This window comes from Narcine bancroftii, chromosome 2 (assembly GCF_036971445.1).
Source record: "Narcine bancroftii isolate sNarBan1 chromosome 2, sNarBan1.hap1, whole genome shotgun sequence".
In the NCBI taxonomy this organism is placed as follows: domain Eukaryota; kingdom Metazoa; phylum Chordata; class Chondrichthyes; order Torpediniformes; family Narcinidae; genus Narcine; species Narcine bancroftii.
The window spans coordinates 353,209,580-353,225,358 of NC_091470.1; the positions used below are offsets into that span (position 1 = coordinate 353,209,580).

General features: G+C 38.2%; 1 protein-coding gene across 12 annotated transcripts in view; it reads left to right on the forward strand.

Moving 5' to 3' along the window:
- The window catches only part of LOC138755765 (focal adhesion kinase 1), a 457,595-nt gene that overhangs the window by 334,666 nt on the left and 107,150 nt on the right, over positions 1-15,779 (forward strand). For all 12 annotated transcript variants that reach the window (XM_069922333.1, XM_069922329.1, XM_069922332.1 and 9 more), the window contains one exon: positions 12,846-12,902. In XM_069922333.1, the coding sequence (XP_069778434.1) occupies positions 12,846-12,902 (57 nt within the window). The remainder of the gene's footprint in view (positions 1-12,845; positions 12,903-15,779) is intronic.

Consider the following 15,779-nt stretch of genomic DNA (forward strand, 5'->3'; position numbering starts at 1 on the left):
TTTCACCCAACCTGAAGTATCTCAGGAAGAACCTGTATTTCCAGAATTGGGACATAAAATTGAAACACTTACTTTATTATGTGGAATAAATTTGAATGATATTTCAACAATCTTTTTGAAGGAGGCCCAATCTTTCACCACATACCTGTCTTCATTGATGGGAAGGCAATGGAGAAGGTTAGTCCCTTCAAATTTTTGAGAATTCACATATCAAAGGACATCTGGAGCCAGCACATAGAGGTAATTGTCGAGAAGGTACATGAACACTTCTACTTTCTAAAAAGTCTGAGGAAATTTGGCATGACTTCAAATATTTCATCAAACTTCTACAGGTGGGATATTGAAAGTGTACTATCTGCTTGCATCATGGCCTGGTTTGGGATTCACTCGTCTCCTGTCCCTGGAAGGTAGTTATGCAAGGCGCTGCTTTTTCAAGAAGGCAGTCAACATTATAAAGGATCCCCGTCATGCTGTATTTTCAGGGAGAAAGAACAGAAACCTGAAGGCCAGCACCTATAGGTTCAAGACAATATTTATTCAACAGCTATCAGGCTCTTGAACCACCCTATACTTGCCTAACTGTAAACTACTTCGGGACCAGCAATAAACCATCTGTATGATTAAAACTTTTTTTCTTGCATTAATTACAGCTGTAAATACACGTTTGTCTATGCTTTTGTATGTATTATTTCTCCATCTTGGCATGTTATGGTGATGTAAATAACTATAAAAATACATCTCACGCGCACACGCACACACGCATGCATGCATGCACACGCGCGCGCACACACACACACACACGCACACACACACACATACACACACACACACACACACAACGTATTTGGCAATAAATCCTGGAGCTTTGCTCTGCCTAGTAATAGAACTTCAGTTCTGTTGCCAATGATTGTAGTTGAAATGTTTACAGATGCAACAATCACACCCCAAATACACAGCCATGACACTCACTTAATTTGAAAAGACACCTTGTTTAAAAAAATGATAGAAATATAATTCTTTTGTTGTCCCCAAAGCTTTCAGACATGTGTAAGAAATTTGGCAAATCTGGTCACTAGTGATTGAGAATAGCTTTTTTTTAGAGGTCCTCTACTCCAATTCTGACAATAGAAGCAGATTATTGAACTAGCAGTTTTTTTCTGAGATTGGTAGTAAGATATCACAGCCAAAAAATTAGGATTCAAGAGGAAGGCTGAATGCATTCTTGAGAAACAAGGGAGCATAGTGGAGGACTCGATTCCCACTCCTCTTGCTCTGCAATTTTGTTAATCATGCAAATAGGTAGTTGACATTGGGGAAGGATATTGTGTTCACTCTTGTGTCTTATTTCACATTGATAGGTCCAATTCAATCAGTCTCATTGTATTTGTTACTCTGCACCTTCACTTTCTATGAATGGAAATATTTTCATGATTTGCATTTGGTTTAATCAATTATGCCAAAGGTCTAAAATTAGATTTGTAGTAACTTGTATTGTCAGTGTAATTGCACTAGACAAGGAGAGGAATTATAACCTATCCTCCATCCAGAAAGAATCGAGACTAAAATTTTTTTTTTTTAAATTGTGTGCATTATTAATTACATTAGGCATACAGCACTGTATCAGGCCAATTCAGTCCTACACATCTGTGCCGCCCAAATTATAACTCTATTAACCTACACCCCAGTACTTTTTTGAAGGGTGGTAGGAAACTGGAGCCCCCAGAGAAAACTTATGCAGACACGGGGAGAATGTACAAACTCCTTACAGACAGCATGGGATTCAAACCCAAGTTTGGTCCCAATTGCTGGCACTGTAGTGGCATTGCTCTAACCGCTTCACCGGCCGTGCCATCCAACTGTGAACCTGTGACCACGATTACCATTGCAGATGTTAGATTAGCCTTCCTGAGAGTGAACATGCAATGAGCGACTAGCCAGACAGATTCCCTGGTTGTGTCCTGAGAAACTATGGGAGCATTCGTGGATATTTTTTAATCTCTCTCTGTAACAAGCTGAAATTCCTACCTGCTTTAAGAAGGCAATTATCATCCCGGTGCCAAAGCAAAGCAAGACCATATGCCTCAATGACAATCCCTCTTCAGCTCTGACATCCATCAGCAAGAAGTGTTTCGAAAGATGAGTTATGGCTCACATCCACTCTGACCTCCCAGGCATACTTGATTCACAGCAATTCACTTACTGCTGCAGCAAATCCATTTTCCTGGTCTGCACTCAGCCGTGGGACCACTGGATAGCAAGGACGCCTTTGTCAGGCTCCTATTTCTGACTGCTGCTCTGCCTTCAACAACATAAACCCCAAATAAATTCACCTCCAAACTTGGTCTCAAGGGTTTCAGCATCCCCCTGTGGATCCTCTACCTCCTGACCTGCAGAGCATAATCAGTGAGAATTAGTGATAACACCAACTGGCACTTGGCAAAGTTGTTCACTCAACCCGCTATTATATACTCCCTAAACATTTTTAACAGTGTGGCAAAATACTGCTCTAAATCCATGTACAAATTTGCAGAGGGCCTGCACCTTCATAGGCTGCATCTCTAACAATGATGGTGTCAGGAAGACAACTTCTCCTTTAGTGTTGAAAAATGGGGGAGCAGTCCATTGACTTCAGGAAATTGGGTTGAATGCACACCTCTGTGTGTATTAACAGTGCTGTGATGGAGAGCTTCAAGTTTCTGGGAATAAATAACAACCTGTTATAGTCCAACTATCTGGATAATATAGCCAACAAAGAAATCAATGACTCTGCTTTCCAATGCCAAAGGAAATTTGCCATGTACCCAGTGTTTCTTGCAAATTTTTTTTATTGGTATACCATAGAAAGTAATCTGCCTGGATGCACCACAGTTTGGTGTGGGAACTGCTCTGCCCAAGACCGCAAGTAACGGCAGAGTTGTGACTGTAACTCCAGACATCACACAAACTGACCTCCTCTCCATTGACTCCATCTATACCTCCTACTACCTTGAGAAAGCTTCCAAAGAATTATCATTCCATTGCTTATATACCTAAAAGGAATTATCTGCTTGCATAGACCATTTAACTATAATGCAATTATAGTTAACAAGCTACTTCCATTGAAATATTTGATGAGAGTGTTGGGAAATAACAAGGTGCAGTTCAATAAACAAAGACTGCTGTCATTAGGACAGGGCTCGGTAGGGAGCCATCTCGCACCAGTGATCTGGAAATTCATCATAGAGCATGATTGGCTCCTTGGTGTATGTATTTAGGTATATTTTAGAAAAAATATATTGTTGGGATAGGGGGCTGAACTGAAACTTTTGGGAATTCACAGAAAAATCAGTAGAAAATGAGGACTTAGTGTGAATGGTGTACAGAAAGAAATGTGTGTTTGTTACAACATCTGCCAAATGTCTATCACAGCCTAAGGTGCGCAGTTTTTCTGAAGAAAATATTTTCAATATATACTATGAAGTACTTCGTATTTTATCCCTCTAATCATTCCCATCCAATCTAAACAACCTAAACATTAGGTGGATGCAATATGTACTTGGAGAAAGCCTGCTACCTCAGGAGTGACCCTCCTGGCACAAAAGAAAATCTTGATCTCAGCATTTAGCCATATACCTATAAGTAGCAGTCATTGGACAGTCTCCTTTCTGAGATGTGCATGAGAAAATCTAAGGAAGCCAGAATGGAAATTAGAAGCCAAAAAGTTTAAAAAATGATCTAATTTCTCAACAATAGAGAATTATGCACATAAGAGTCTGTAAAGACAAGGAAATAAGTAATGGATACGAAAACCAGAAATAAATTTAAATATGGGGAATTATCTGCAGGTAAAGGGCATCATTGAGCCTGCAACTAAGCGAAAATTGTACTTCGTATGCTTTTGTTGCCTTGGTATTTAGTGTGTTTGAAGCAGTTCTTATCTTAAATATTGTTAAAATGTAATTGTTTTTGTTCATTCAATTTTTTTTAAATATTTTGTATTTCATCCTGATCTCCATTCTTTCCTTTATTCTTTGTCATCACTTCAAGGAATGAATCATTGCCAGACCAGAGTAAAGAAAGCCAGGCGCTTTCTGCCTTTCATCCTCTGTTCTCAGCACACAACCAAGGGTACTGGATTGTTGTTTGCCTGTATTTTTTTAATAAATGATGCATTGCTTTGATGAGTTTAATTTTACTCTAACTCTTCCATTTTGTGATTGAGATTACATAATGCTTTCGTAGTAGGACTTCTGTAAATTATCGTTTATGTTTGTCTTTTTAATCTGTCTGATGATGCCAAGATTTAATGAGGTCATGATCTTTGTATTTAAAGGTGATTTATATAAATAAACTCAATATTTTATATGCATTAAAACAAAAAGGCCTAGTAGTTTTGAATGACCTAACTTGTTTTAAACATTTATTCAGTGAATTTTATCCAGTTTCCAAAGACTAAAATTTACAAATAAATATAAAGAAAAATCTTAAAATACAAAATGGGTTTTATTGACAAAAAGTAAACACTATAAATTATGCTACTTCGTCAGAATGGTTGAAAATATATGGCACGGGAATGTTAAGTCACCTTCAAGTAACGTGTATTTGCATAATTAGCGGATTGTTTTCATTGATAGCCTGACAATTTTGTCTCATCACTTGATTTGCTCACCGTTTTGCTCTTTGAACCAAAGACTCATGTGGTATTTTAACGTGTGGTTCTTGAAATGAATTTGGAGCTAATGTGATATTTACTAAAAACACTGTATTAACAATTCATTGTTTCATATCTCACTGCATTTAAATTGAAAATAGAGCATAATGGCAAAAAATGCAAACTGATTTGTTATTTTGTGTTTTTTCTAACATTTTAACCGCAGCGCTCACTTTAACAATGAATTCCTTTCAACGTAGAGCATGCACAAATCAACATTTGAGTATGAAAATTTTATTCTCTGTATGGTTTTTGAAAAAGTGTACATTTTGGCCAGTCGTAATGATGGGTATGCATATTTACAGTACTTTGGAGGAATCCACTGAGAACATTTAGCAGTGCCGAATGATTTTTCACTAATTCTGATATAAAGTGTATGGACACAATGTTGCAGCACATTTTTAGAATTTTATGATTGCTGATTAAGTGTTTGGTTTCAATCCTGCTCCAGCTGAGGCCCTGATGAGGTTTCTGTTATTACTGCTTGGGTAACTGCAGTGCACACAATGGAAGTCCACGGCAGAATATTCTTTTTCCTTTCTCTCTTCATTCTTAATTTGTCATCCTTTTGCCTTGTAATGAAATAATTACTTCTTTGAAGGATTCAATTTGCTTGCATAGTTGGCTGTTATTATTCAAACCTGCATCTGAACAAAGCCCGTGTTGATTGGATGGAAGTCTCCTCATAAAAATGGTTTTGTTTTATTTGCCTGACAGCCATGAACCCACAGTTCAAAATCTACTTAACACTAAGAAACTAGTAGTTCTTATTTTCAAACATATTGATGGGCAAAATTTGAAATCCTCATTATATTTCAGTAAGCTATACAAAGCATTCTGTTTGATGATTTCCTGGGCCTGCTGGGAGTTGTTTTATTTTCAGTGTAAACTTTAGCAAATTTAAAAGCAAGGCAAAGAAAAATCAACATTCATTTATAAATGCATGTAATTAAACCAAAAGTTAATGTTATTCTCATTTTTCCAGAAATCTTCTTTTCTTGCATTTTCTGAACACTTTGTTTCTGAACGTTGATGGTTGTCCTTTATTCTTGACTTTGCTAATAATGTAATTTTTCCACTTTTTCCTCCCCTCATTCTCTTTTCTTGCTGCCTGGATTTACAGATGAAATTAGTGGGGACGGTATGGTTTCATTTAACTTTAAAATTATGAAGAAATCAAGATTGCTAACAACACTAACGTGCTTTAGAAGTTTTTGGACATTAATTTATGGTGTAATGGAAACCTGCAGTCAATGTCCATAAATGTAATCTGTCAGATTATTCTGAAACCTTTAAAATTTACACAAACTTTAAATTAAGAATTTTGATAGAAAAATTATAAATTTTATTTAATTCCTGCCTGTGAATCAATATCTTTGAAATGTACTAACTCCTATATAATATAGTAATTGCAGGCACCAAAACAATATCAAATATACTTACTTTATTACTTGTGTAATTTCCAATTGATATTTTCTTTAGATTTGTGGGCTCGGCAGGGCAATATATTTTAGACCATCAGAAGATGATCGAACATGTATTGCCCTGCCTGGCTGCTTTATATCAAAGTATCTTTATATCAAGGTATTGTGAATATGTCACAGATCATTAGCCATGATGTCTCCTTGCATAATATTTATCTTTGATCCTGCCTATACAATTTGTTTTTGGAAACTTTCTTTGACTTTTTATATCGCCCTTGAAGAGAGCATTTTCTAGACCATAATAAACTAATCTTGACTTTTATCTATAGCTTTCGTGCATCAATTTGGAGAGCTGCTAGAGTGATATTCCCAAGGAAGGAATCTAGCTTGTCACTTCATGTAGTTCCATAACAGACAGGATTTTACTCTAGTACACAATTGTATGGTTCTAGTATGCTGTGTGAAATTGCACTGTATCATATTATTTCCAACTTCAATAAATGAGATTTGGCCTTTAATTGTCATCATGACCATCGTGGATTGGAGATTTAATCCATGTCACTGGGATCATGGGTTGTTGATAATCGGAAGAATAATTGATCCCATAGATTGATTTTTAGAGGTGGAGAAGAGGATTGGTTGGTTGCAGGGAAAGGAGGAAAAAGTGCTGAGATGTGCTTTTAGTTGAGAATGATGGACTGAGGACTGGACCATTTAGTGGACAAAAATGGATGTCTATGGTCGAGTTAGATAGCGGGAGTTTTGAAGGATGTTGCTGGTGTTCAAAAGAGAATAACAGATAAGATCTTAAAACTTGGCAACTCATCAATGACATTGGGATGTGCAGGGAAGGTTTGCTGGAGCTGTTGGAGAGAGTTTAAACAAGCTAGTCGGAGGATGGGAACCATGGCGTTGAGTCAGATGATGGAGCATCGGGTGAAAAGGGAGATACAATATGTAGTGAGACTACTAGAAAGGACAGGCGGTGGGTGAAACATAAATGTAGGCAGTTGAATGGGTTGAAATGTACATACTTTAATACAAGAAGTATTAAGAATAACGACTATGAATTCAGAGAATGGATCAGTACATGGAATTCTGATGTTATGGTCATTACAGAGACTTGTTTGAGGCAAGGATAAGATGGCCGATGCAAGTCTCAGGGTCTAGATGTTTCAAAGTGGATAGGGAGGGAGGTAAAAGGATTGGATAGCATTGCTAATCAGGGATACTATCACAGCTGCAGAAAGGGAGAAAAAGATGTGAAGTGATCATCCATGAGTCATTGTGGCTGGAAATCAAAAACAGAAAGGGAGATATTGCTCTATTCGTAGTCTATATGCCCCCAAATAACCACTAGGCCAAATAACCAGAAGGCCAAATAAGTGGGCAGATTTTGGAAAGGTCAAAAATAACAGGGTTGTTATTATGAGAGATGTCAATTTCCCCAAGATTGACTGGCGTCTCCTTACTGCAAAAGGTTTAGATTGAGCAGAATTTGTCAGGTTTATCGAAGAAAGATTTCTGACACAATATATGGACAAGGCAACAAGAGCAGAGGCCTTTCTGGATCCAGTACTGGGTAGGTCAGTTGACAGATCTCTCAGTGGATGAGCATTCTGCAGACAGTGGCTACAACTTCCTGATCTTTATCATGGCTTTGGACAAGGATAAAGTAGACAGCATGAGAAAGTGTTTAATTGGGAAGGGCTAATTACGATGGGATTAGGCAGAAATTTGAGAAGGCAAATTGGGAACAAATATTCTCAGAGAAGTGCACAGTACAAATGTAGAAGATACTTAGGGACCATTTGCAAGAGGTCCTGGATAATTTTGTCCCACTAAGCCAGGGAAAAGATGATAAGGTGAATGAGCCATTTTGACAAGAGAGGTGGGACAGCTAGTCAAAATGAAGAAGGTTTAGGAAGCAAGATTATGTGGTAACTAGGAAAGAACTTAAGTAAAAACTTAGGAAAGCCATAAGGTGTTCCACATTTACATGTATGAGGAGAGTGAGAGTAGAGCCAATTTGGTATAAAAGGGGAGGTCCTCAACGATAATTTTGCTTCTGTGTTTACTTGGGCGAGGGACTTGGTGAATGTGTGGTCAGTATAGAACAGGCTTATGTGCTGGGGCATCTTGAATTTAAGAAAGAGAAAATTCTGGATCTTCTTAAAATTATTCAGGGACTAAATGGAATATACCCTAGGTAATGTTGATGAACTTTGTGTGCTCCCTGGCCACAGGAGAGGTACTGCAGGATTGGAGATTGGCAAATGTAGTCCCTTTGTTTAAGAAAGGTAAGAGGGAGAATCCTGGGAAGTATAGACTAGTGTGTCTTATGTCATTGGAGGGAAAACAGTTAGGATTCTTAGGGAAGGGATTATGAGCGTTTAGAGAAGCATAGACTTGTCAGGAATAGTTAGCATGACTTTGTGAGAGGCAGCTCATGCCTCCTGAGCCTAATTAATATATATAAATGATATATATGTATATATAAATTAGGGTTGAAGAAGTGGAGGGTGGGTAAGTAAGTTTGCAGAGGTTGAAGGTGTTGTGGATAGTATAGGAAATCAATGGAGTGATTGTTAATATACATTTTTTAATTCTTGGTGTTTGGTTCACTTAATTGTACAAAAGAATTCTGAGGAGCATTCTTGTTTTCTGTTTTTAATTTCTCAATACATTTTCTGAATGTATCTGAATATTTACAGGCAAGTTAATTGGGGTATGGCTTAGCTGGTTGTCAAAAGATATTTCTGTGTTTCATTATTGGAAGGCTGTCTCTGCTCGTGCTACCTATATCAGGTCAACTTGTGAGTGCAAATTCCCATTGTTGCCACATCACATAACAGAGTGACCCATTTGATGGATCGGTAAGAGACATGAACTAGAATAGCAGAAAACTTAAATGGAATTTTATGAAAAGTGAAGAGATGGACTGTGTAGTTTATATTTAAAAAATTGTTGTTCCTTGAGCTTTATTGGAGTAAATGGAACTGAGGTCAGTGGGATCATAATGAGAAAGAGCCAAGTAATTAAATTGCCAGATTAATGTTTATTACATATTTTAGTATCTAAATAATGGAAAATTATCACTGAAGGAAAAATTGTTCATGCTCCTTAAACCAGAATAAACTGTTGAGAATGTGGATTTTTATCTCTTTTAAAATGTATTATTTGCGTTACATCCGAACTTAACACCAAATCCCTTTATACATTGCTGCTTTTCCAGAAGCTTTGAAACTCACAGATTACAGCTGCATTTTTAAGTCATTTTGCATCACTAGACAAAATTTCTCAACTTTTGCTTGCCATAAAGGCACCCAAAGAGGCACCATTAGCCTGGAGCCCGCACCAATAAGAGAAAGATAAGTAGAAGAGAGCCTCTTCCTCGGCAGCGAATTCAATCACACAGCCTCCTGTTCATGCCAGTGGTGAACCCGAGCTCCTCGTTCCTTGATCTCCAATATGATTCAGTCAGCTGTACTACCCAAGGCCCTTTGGGAACCCTTCTCACCTTCAGCACCCTCACAAATCACGATTGTGACCACCTGGTCTTCGGCAGCCTGATGCCTAGTGCGAATCCTTCGGCTTCCAATCCCCTGCAGACCAGGTGGTCACCTTTCATGTTTTGTCATCCCCCAGGCTTCTCCTTTCCAGCGTGGGGCTTATTCTTCTGTTCTAGTGCCCTGCGCCAGTCTACTGATTCCCCCAGCAAAAGCAATCCTCTGTTCTGCCAGGCATAGGGGTTGCCATCTGGATTGGGCCTCCATTGTTGATGTATTTTGTTACATACTCAGACAATAAAAATTAGCTAGACAATCTACTAATCATTAACTTAAAATTATAATTGAAAGTATCGATAATTATTTGCAAGAGTTCAAAATTTCTCTGTCTCCGTGAGGAAGTAGTTTCAAGCTACAGTCCGAAAAGGAGTGATTAAAAATTTGAATCCTGCCTCTGGTCCTTTACTTCTCAAGCAAGAAAAGTAGTTTAACTAATAGTGGGAGTCACTATCTCGGAGGATCTTTCCTGGAACCAACACACCAATAGCATCATGAAGAAAGCCTCTACTCCCTCAGGAGTTTGCGGAGGAGCTAGTGGAGTTGTTCAAGTGAACCGGTACGGACTTGAAGGGCTGACATGGCCTGTTTCCGTGCTGTAAACGGTTATATGGTTATAAGTGTGATTTTTAAAATAAAATTTTTATTATTAAGTACCAATGATATAACTAAATTGCCCCCTCCCCCCGCTATGTGCAAATATACGTGTGTGTGTGTGTGTGTGTGTGTGTGTGTGTGTGGGAAATATCCCAAACCATTACAGTTCAGGCCCAATTCTGGAACGTCAGTTCAAAGTACAGTCTCAGAAATCCATTGTTGACACAAAGACTCTTAAATTGATGCTAAGAAGTGCTTACGAATAAGGTGGGAGAGACCCAGGGTGACAGACGATTGTAAACTCACTAAAACTTGATGAGTTTCTTCCAAAGAAGTGCCCTTTCAGTCAAGTGGTAGTCAAAACTGCCCTTTTCTTTACGTAGGGGGTCACAAGGCAAGTGATTTTCACAAATGTTCCAGAGCCGAAATAGTGACCTTCCCTTTTGGCCACGATGGGGTATTCTGATTCTCCTTACAGAGAGAAATCAGACATATTATCTGTAACCACAACAGAGTATCCCTTCAAAGAGATGGTTCTTCAAGTGCTGCTTCCTTAAAATAGCCCCTTTTACAATATTTTTATTGAAATTCCATGTCAAAGACTACACAAGAATACATATTAAAAAATAGAAGAGTATAGAGGGCACTACACTCAGATCATACTATTTCATCCACAGTACCCCACATTCTTAATCAAACAAAATATAGTTATATTTTCTATGGAACATGTTTCTTTAATATGTTGGTCAGTTGATCTCAGCACCTATGTTCCAGGGCCTTCCTCTCTCTTCAGAAGTAGCAAATTTGAGTACACGTTGTCCCTAGCTTGTCAGTCCACAATTTCCAAAGCTTGCAGCTTGATTTGTTCTCTTAAAGTGACAGTCCCACTCAAATGAAAATGAACTGAGAGCACGTAATATATATATTAAAACCACATCACTTCACCCTTCCACAGGCCATTTAAAACCTATACGAGGCCATTGCGTGACAGCCAGGCAATAGGATCCCACAAAGAAGCACTGTGACTGGTCCCTGTTCCTACCAGGTCCAGAGGCAGTATAGCCATTACAGTAGCGACAGCAGCACCGTTTTTCCTGGTCCAAATTTCTGACTTCATGTGTTATAAATTTATAGACTTTTAAATTAGGATGTTGAGTGCAAGATTATTAGTTATTTATCATGGGGACAAAATCTTTAAATTTGATATTAATGTGACAAGAAATAAGACAATGAAAGAAAAGCATTAGAAAAATCCATCCGGTGGCTGATCACTCTAAATTTACTTTGTTTCTCAATGGTTAAAGCAAGACGGACACTCAGTAGGTCTGGTTGCATCTTTGGAGAGAGAGAGAGAAACAGATTTAACATTTCAATTCAATGACCCGTCATCAGTTATGCATTTTCCACCATTTGCTGTATTTAGATTAATCAAATGGCTCATTTGCTTTCCTTCCTCTCCCCTTGCAGTTCCATAGAAGACCATGCCTTTAACCTGAACCCACCCAAACATTTTAAAACGGTTTACTGTATTTTTCCAGGCTGTCACAAGACACTTTAATCAGTTGATTCCTGGTTTTGTGATTTGATCTTCTGCCTCATTTTGAGTTCTGTTTTCTGCAGTTCAGAATGAACCATGAGTCATTTCAGTCACTTTTTTAAAAATGCTTGCCTTTAATTACTCCATACTTCCTTTGTGAATTTTCTTTTAATGAGACCTACCTTAACTTATTTTTGCAATTTTAAATTGGTTGTAACACCTAACTCATGTTTTGCTCAATCTAAATTTGATTATTTTTGACTGAAATACACTGGAATATTTTGTTACATTGAAAAGTTGTTGATGTCATAGAGACCCCACATTTATTGCTCTCAGAATTGAAATTGTGATTTAAATAGCTTCTGCTGCACTTCAAAATTGATGTAAATAAATTTAATAAGTATTCTGGAGAAATCCATGTACTTTATTAAGTTGAGCTAGCTGTGGTTAAAAAGTAGACTGCCAGAAATGTTAACATGTGAGAAGTCAATAGAAATGAATTCTGGGCAAAGACCACCTTTGTTTTCCCTTGTGCTTTCCTGCTCAATAATAACCTTAGCCAGATAGAGTCTTGACATTTTGAGTAAATCATGGGGGGAGTGGAGGAAAGAGTTCTGGAATTTTTGAGGTTGTTATGGCATGCAGACCTTGAATGTTAAGTTTCTTCCATTTAAATCAATGTGTTTCAGACATGGGTCAATGTTTTGCTATTTTGTTTGAAAGATTGTGGTTTTTTTCCTATCACATCAGGGATCATCCCCCTATTTGCTGTTCTTCCCTTTTCTGAGAGGAAAGCTGAACTTGTGATGGGATGATGTCACCTTATTCTCCAGAAATGGGTTGGCATTCTGGCTGTTTGCAGTCGTTACTTACTTTAATTGAGGTTTTTTTCACAAGCGTGGGCTTCGGCTGTCTAAAAGGAAAACGGTTATTCATCTTTTAATCCTTTCCTTATGCTGTGCTTATGTTAAATGAGAAACAGTTTGTGTTGTAAACAAACCCAACTAAAATGCTTGGTTCTTCGCTTACAGAAACTGATGATTACGCAGAAATCATAGATGAAGAGGACACCTATACCATGCCTTCCAGTAAGTACATTCACTTGGTGTCATGATTAAACATGCACAAGAATTAGACGTCAACTTTTTTTGTCAAAAATGTTGTTTTTAAAACTCTGTGGTCCATCTGAGGCTTTCAGAGACAGCTGATATAAAAATCCTGGCTGGATTTACAGTTGACAAATATTTGCTGAGAAATGCCTTCTGACATTTTACTGGAGCGTTTATAATATAGTTGCCTAGAAAATGGCACTTGCTCAATCTATGGGGTTGGACTGTAACATGTGTAGTTTAAATGAAATAGCTAGTTGATGTTTTTGGAATAAAGCGGCAACGTGAAAAAAAATTGGTAGGTTTTTTTTCCATCTCCAAAATTAATCGTGGTTTCTCTTTCTTCTTTCCTGTTTCATAATTTTTATCCTGGAAAATTGTTCCTAAAATATGAAAGATCCTTTTTAAGATGACCATTTAAGTATTGAATGCAAAATATTGATCACAGGACAATTGAGCGTAAAACTTCATAGGTGATTCGTTGATTTACAGTGATCACTAATGAATGAATTCTGCTTCTTTGAAATTAATTGATGACTAATTGAGTGGTTAAAATTTTGTGAAGATAAAGGGTGGATTTGTGTGTGTTGTTAACTGTATTTTTTTATTGTTTTCCAAAATACCATTGAACCGTTATGTTTTGGAGTAGTAAATTACAGTACCACATTATGTTAATTCTCAGTGACCATGACTAAAGTCGTGCAGTGACGGGAATTAAAGGCGAATTTTTTTAAAAAATCAAAATCACAGGCGCGTTTTTGATTGTGGTTTACCAAATTAATTTATTTAATCAGCAAATGTTAATGTATTTTCAGAGAATCAAGATTGGAATATTTGTCTTTTTTTAATCTAGCATGCCGTCTGGATAAAATATAAGTTATAGGCTACTCCATGGGGTCAGCAGATGATTGTGGCGTGCTTGCTTCTGCCTCAAACAATAGTCAAGAACTGTTCATAAAGTTAGTAAAATGAAAAGATTGCAAGTGCAGAGTCCGCCAGCCTTATGCCTTAAGTATAAAGTAAGGATTAATATTTTATGGTGACACTTTGGTTTTCTTGTTAGTTTCTTTCAGATGTTGAGTGACCTCGCATTAGCACCCTTTGTTTTATTTCACTTTTTTAGCATTTGTTTCTTTAATATGCACCTGTAATTATTTGATCACATCTGAGTCTGGTCATAAACAGAAAGGAAAGTTTCTTCAAGTAACTTTCCTCTTAATTCATGCTACTTAATTATAAATTAAAATAGATTAGCAATGTCAGAAATCTATGCATTATAACCTATGGATTATAATCTATGCAAATTTATGGTATTAAGATTGCTCAATCCTTCCTTGTTTCAAATCTATTACTAAGCTGTGAGTTGTTCCAACTCATGTTGGTGGTCAGTATATATATATATTCTTCTTTGGCTTGGCTTCGCGGACGAAGATTTATGGAGGGGGTAAATGTCCACGTCAGCTGCAGGCTCGTTTGTGGCTGACAAGTCCGATGCGGGACAGGCAGACACGGTTGCAGCGGTTGCAGGGGAAAATTTGTTGGTTGGGGTTGGGTGTTGGGTTTTTCCTCCTTTGTCTTTTGTCAGTGAGGTGGGCTCTGCGGTCTTCTTCAAAGGAGGTTGCTGCCCACCGAACTGTGAGGCGCCAAGATGCACGGATTGAGGCGATATCAGCCCACTGGCGGTGGTCAATGTGGAAGGCACCAAGAGATTTCTTTAGGCAGTCCTTGTACCTCTTCTTTGGTGCACCTCTGTCACAGTGGCCAGTGGAGAGCTCGCCATATAACATGATCTTGGGAAGGCGATGGTCCTCCATTCTGGAGACGTGGCCTACCCAGCGCAGTTGGATCTTCAGCAGCGTGGATTCGATGCTGTCAGCCTCTGCCATCTCGAGTACTTCGATGTTAGGGATGAAGTCGCTCCAATGAATGTTGAGGATGGAGCGGAGACAACGCTGGTGGAAGCGTTCTAGGAGCCGTAGGTGATGCTGGTAGAGGACCCATGATTTGGAGCCGAACAGGAGTGTGGGTATGACAACGGCTCTGTATACGCTTATCTTTGTGAGGTTTTTCAGTTGGTTGTTTTTCCAGACTCTTTTGTGTAGTCTTCCAAAGGTGCTATTTGCCTTGGCGAGTCTGTTGTCTATCTCGTTGTCGATCCTTGCATCTGATGAAATGGTGCAGCCGAAATAGGTAAACTGGTTGACCGTTTTGAGTTTTGTGTGCCCGATGGAGATGTGGGGGGGCTGGTAGTCATGGTGGGGAGCTGGCTGATGGAGGACCTCAGTTTTCTTCAGGCTGACTTCCAGGCCAAACATTTTGGCAGTTTCCGCAAAACAGGACGTCAAGCGCTGAAGAGCTGGCTCTCAATGGGCAACTAAAGCGGCATCGTCTGCAAAGAGTAGTTCACGGACAAGTTTCTCTTGTGTCTTGGTGTGAGCTTGCAGGCGCCTCAGATTGAAGAGACTGTCATCCGTGCGGTACCGGATGTAAACAGCGTCTTCATTGTTGAGGTCTTTCATGGCTTGGTTCAGCATCATTATATATATATCTATATATATAGATATATATATATAGATATATCCAATTGACTAACAGACACATGCTGTGAAATAGCCAGTTTAGGAGAAATATGACTGACCAGTTGAACCTCAAGTTTCATCTTTGGTCTGTACTCATCAATGAATTCAAATAAAAAGTGGTTGGAACGGGACAAAAGAACATGTATTTATTTGCATATATGTCAAAAAGTACAGTTGAGGCAGGTACAATTTTACTTGGTGCAGAGTTTATTACATCAGCTACTAGTGTGATTTGGCATGGAAATTTATTTTATTATAGAGAGGAAGTGATAATATT